The sequence below is a fragment of the Rutidosis leptorrhynchoides genome, chromosome 1 (genome assembly GCF_046630445.1).
Source record: "Rutidosis leptorrhynchoides isolate AG116_Rl617_1_P2 chromosome 1, CSIRO_AGI_Rlap_v1, whole genome shotgun sequence".
Taxonomy (NCBI): Eukaryota; Viridiplantae; Streptophyta; class Magnoliopsida; order Asterales; family Asteraceae; genus Rutidosis; species Rutidosis leptorrhynchoides.
The window spans coordinates 518,458,091-518,463,349 of NC_092333.1; the positions used below are offsets into that span (position 1 = coordinate 518,458,091).

Genomic DNA, 5,259 nt, shown 5'->3' on the forward strand with positions numbered 1-5,259 from the left:
TTAATCACTTGGCCACCCCGCCGACATCATCATGTCGGCCAGGGTTATTCACGGTAGCCGGACCGGAGAGCCACGTTCTAAGATCCTTAAACCCCTTTACGTATTGAGCAGACATATTACACCCTATGGTAAAAATATGCATGATCAAATGGTCTTCTATTTCCTTTTCTTTTTATGTACATGATAACTTATTAGTAATCAACTTGAAGTAAAAGGATGACATTTTTCTAATTTAGGTTATCTTATCTTATCTTCTTATATTATATGACATTCAAATAAAAGCAAAAGTCAAAAGTGAATGAGCTTTAACAGAAAGCAGATAAATTCAAAATTCAGATTGAAAGCCACGATTAAGATAGATACTGATGTCTGCCCAAACATTCATCTCATTTTTCATTCATCAAAATTGAAATTTTTAGAAGAACTCCATCCCTCAATAAATGACATCAAAACACAAAATGAACGCCTCTAACATTTGAAATCTAACTATGACTAAAATCAGTAACAAAATTAATCTGGTTAGTAATCGCATCCGTGTACATTTTCTGTAAGATGATCAACAGCATACAGATCTAATCCTCTAGTCCGACCAGGTGCCCCTCCTTTAATCGAAGATAGATCAAGAACAACCCTGCAAGATAGCATACACACATTTATTATTAAGTACCAACAACCCTGCACAAACTCTCATCAACACATACAATAAAAACGCACTACTTGTTTAAAATCCAAGCGATTTACGTATAGACTTACTTCTGTTCAGCAGGTCCACAGTTAATGATGACCTTTTCGTCAACTTTCGACAATGAAAGGTCCGTCGGCAAATCGAACACCTTACTTGCTGTATTTCACAAAAACACATCCCATAAGAATCATTTTAAATTTTCATAAACGATTTCCAGACGAAAGGATAACTCTATAGTGTTATACGCTTACATGTTTTTTGGGCAGCATTCGAGCTCTCTCTAATACCCAATATATTCTAAATAATATTCACAAATAATTTGTCAGATTAGACGAATATAAATCATGAAAGTTTAAGAGAATTTATATGTACCTTAAGTCGCTCATAACAAGCTTCAAGATCATCGTTCACCAAAATATGATCAAAAATTCCTGATGTGCGTCCTTCTTCAAGCTCAGCCTTTGCATTTCTAAGTCGTTTCTGGATTTGTTCTTGCGTTTCAGTTCCTCTGTTGAACAATTTGTCAATTCAGTTGACTTTGAAAAGTCAATTTTAAGAATAATAAACTATCTAAAATTAGCTAATAGATAGAAAATAGATCTCAAACCTTGCACGAAGACGATTCTCAAGCTCCTCAAACGAAGGCGGGCAAACAAAGATGAAAATAGCATCAAGTGAACTTGCCCTCACAGACCTTGCTCCTTGAACATCTATATCAAGTATGCATCTCTACACAAAACAAAACTCAAAACGTTAAAAATAAACGGAAGATTGTATCTATTGTCATCGTTCACTATGAATAGTTGATCTATATACATAACATAATATAAGGATAATGATTTTGCTCACGACAACCCTTAGGGTTGTCGTTAACACACTTTAATGAATTGTACACAACGGTTTACTAATTAATGTATTCAAACGGCGGTTATCAGATTGTACAACACATTAAAGCCTGTTAACGACAACCCTGTTAGCAAAATCCAACATAATAGCATAAAAAATAATGAAATCAAATCTAAGAATGCAAGATATATATAGACCTTTCCGGCATCGGCAACTACATCAACGGCTTCTACGCTAGTCCCATAAAGATTACCATGAACTGCAGCAAATTCTAGAAACTTTCCAGATTTAATCTCTTCTTCCATAACATTGTGTTTCGTGAAATGATAATGCACTCCGTTTTGTTCCTTCTCCCTCGGAGCACGAGTTGTGTGGCTAACCGAGAATCCAAACATTGTCGGGTAATCATTCATCAACATATTAATCAGTGTACCCTTACCCACACCCGAGGGCCCACTGATCACAACGGGCCGCTCAGTATTACCAATCACGCCCTTACTCCAAGCAACTACTTCTGTTCCAAAAATATTTTTTTGGTCCCGGACGAATTGTGTGTCCACCTGAATACGCATAACAATCATTATCATTTAGTAATCAAGACACACACGAAATAATGAAATATACAACATTTGATAACTTTTGTAAATTAAATAACACTCACCTCAAGAAACCAAACAGATTCATCCGATTTCGAATTGTGTGCTATAATCAAGATTCTATCTTTATTCAAACGCACACATGAGTGGCCCTTGAGAGCCTTTGGTTTTGTTCCTAAAATGGTAGGAACTACCCTGCACGCGACAAACACGTGATCTTTATGCCTCGAAATTAACATAATCTAAAATGATGTAATATCAACTTATAAAATACGCAAAGACTCACCATTCACCGGTCAAATTGTTGAGGATACGAATTCCGACCGATGTTGGATCATCAGTTCCACCAATAACATACTGAATACAAAATTGGAAACATGCTTAAAATGGAACAAAAAGCATTTGATAAAAGTTGTAACAAGATGCAATTGGTCTAGTATCATACTGTTTTGTTTCCAATCACAACGAATGTTTCGAAGCCTTTAAGTTTCAGGTCAAGCCCATTTGAAAAGTTCCTCTGCATATCATCAACATAGAAAGCTGGAGCTTCCCCCTAATTTCCAAAACAAGCAAAATTAAAAGTTAGAAACTTTAAACAATTTGAATTTAGATTTCCTCAGTAGGAGTTTTGATAATTAAATAAATAAATTACTCACCATTAAAATAAGTTCTCCAAAAGACTAAAGATGCAACCTGATTTCAAGAACCATTAGAATTAGAATTAGAATTTATAATTAAATAAAAACAATAACCAATTTCAAGATCTCTGTGACAAATTGCTGCTGCAGAAAAAAAAAATTGTTAATTCAATAAAACACAAAAGAATTTGTAACCCCAAATAACATAGCATATATAAAAAACACAAACACTTAATATAAGCATTAACATTTTAACTGACGAGTATGCAAAATTAGAACAAGAAAACAACTAATTCATTTCATTTTCATAAATAAAAATCAAATTTTTACAAGAACCCATCAAAGAACAGCTGCAATTAAAGAAAGAAATCACCAATTTGAAGAATATTACCTGGGATTATAGCAATATGAATAGGATTAATAGAATCTGAAGAAAAAAGTAAAATTGGGTTAATAAAGGGAGCTTAGGGTTACGAGGTTGTGTGATCTGTATTCAAAAACTAGTAGAAGCAAGATCCCTAATTTGAAGAATATGTAAATGTAAATAAATATTGTGTGTGTGTGTGTGTAACTTAGGGTTATGAAATTGAAGATGGCGGAAGAAAGAAGTGATGATGCAACAAAAGAAGGTAGAGAGAAGAAGACATATTTGTAGAAGAAATGGGAACAGGGGAGCTTGAGGGGGAAGAAGAGGTTCTGTTTGGTCACTATTCAATTCAAGCTACTTGCATGAGCATATTGCCGACTAACCTTTTGTTTTACCATTCTCTTGTTGAGCTTTTTTACTTGAAAAAATGGATGTAAAAGAAAACAAAAATAATATTAAAAGAGTTTTTTTTTTTTTTTCAAGAAAATGTGTAGATTGGCATGAAATCTTAATCATGTATTATTATTATTTTCACGGTAATTTCAGTATCGAATACTCTCATTTGCCACCTACACACACGTTAGAAGGAAACTTGTCGCATACCTTCGCACCAAAGTGAACCCAGTGTACTTTAGGTTAATTGTTTAACCTGCACAGAGTGAAGGCTACCAGATGCACAACCTTGAAGAAAACCTCCTTCCCAAGATTCGAACTCGCACCTATTTTTCAAGGATACGGGCTCAGAATCAACTGAGACTTTTTACCACTCAGCCAAAAACTCGGTAGTCCTTAATCATGTATTGTATTTGATAAACCACCAAACACCCTATAAGAGTCGGATGTTTGCAAAGCATCTCTACAAAAACTTCATGACCTATGCCCGAGAGTCAATAAAGAATCTCTAATGTACCCAGCGATCAAATCTGCTCAGAGACATGTTGATTACACCTCGAGAGTCATGAAATGTAAAATTCCAACGTACCCAAGGATCATACATGCGCTATTTTTCTTAGAGGATTTTCCATATAGGGCTCATTGCATCAAAATGGACCGGTTAATATATATATATATATATATATATATATATATATATATATATATATATATATATATATATATATATATATATATATATATATATAGTGAAATGACTCTTGGAACCACGAGTTTGTTTAAACGAAACAGTATAATGATATATTGTAGATATTAAGTGAATGTAAATGCTAAAGTCATTTAATTTAATGACCCGTAGGACCACAGATTTCGAATAAGAAACTTGTAGTTGTTAACTTGGTCAGAATAAATGAACTATATTCATTCTCCCACCACATTCCTCTAATTTTCATTACAACTACTATTTACTTTGTCATAAAATGGTACTTATTTAACATTAAAAGAGGGATTGAAAATACCTGATTCAACATCGCAAAAATCATGACTATTTTTGAATTCTTCTATCATAGTATATACCTTCATTTTAAATAGTCACAATATGATATGACGTATGTTATCGATTTTCAGATTCTTGTTGTTTAACAAACATACAATAATAAAACATTCAAGTTGTGATAAATTTCATCATCAAACAACGCATAAAAGAGAATAATTATTTGAAAAAACTATTAACAATGACATGAAGGTTTGTACCTGCTTTTTGGAAACAAAAGGTTATTGAATAATATGGTGAAGATCGAGAAAAATAGTTATAAAGATTTGTACATATTGAGAAAAAAAGTTGTGATAATATATGGTGGAGATGCTCCAAGATATATATTTATAAAACAATAATATCGTATTAAATATTAAATGATATTTTATTAATTGTTTATGTCTTCCAAATTGTCATTCATATATTATCGACATTTATTTGTTATTATTTTGTATCTTTTTTAATTAGAATTAATATTAATATAAAATAAAAACATCATCATTATGAAAATTAAAGTGTAATTAGTAAAAGGATAACATAATCATTTTAGAGCTTTATATTTGTTTTTATTTTGTATCTTTTTTAATTAGAATTAATATTAATATAAAATAATGATATCAACATCTATATCTATATAGTCTAATAAATCTCTAAAATGATGATGTCATCATTAAGCTTAATTTTCATAACGATGATGT

At 32.1% G+C, this 5,259-nt stretch overlaps 1 protein-coding gene across 2 annotated transcripts; it reads right to left on the reverse strand.

Annotated features, from left to right (window-relative positions):
* Positions 1–360: 360 nt before the first annotated feature.
* LOC139876854 (guanylate kinase 2-like) lies at positions 361–3,306 on the reverse strand. Of its 2 annotated transcripts, none has more exons than XM_071864239.1 (11): positions 3,157–3,306; positions 2,784–2,820; positions 2,573–2,680; positions 2,414–2,484; positions 2,193–2,322; positions 1,729–2,091; positions 1,293–1,414; positions 1,058–1,193; positions 937–982; positions 754–841; positions 361–631 (listed from the first exon to the last, which is right to left on the reverse strand). In XM_071864239.1, exons 2-11 carry the CDS (start codon positions 2,784–2,786, stop codon positions 520–522), a joined length of 1,179 nt encoding a protein of 392 aa, XP_071720340.1. In that variant the 5' UTR covers positions 2,787–2,820; positions 3,157–3,306; the 3' UTR covers positions 361–519. The 2 variants fall into 2 exon arrangements, with proteins under 2 accessions (XP_071720340.1, XP_071720346.1); XM_071864245.1 differs by having other exon boundaries at positions 2,784–2,909.
* Between the last annotated feature and the right edge of the window lie 1,953 nt (positions 3,307–5,259).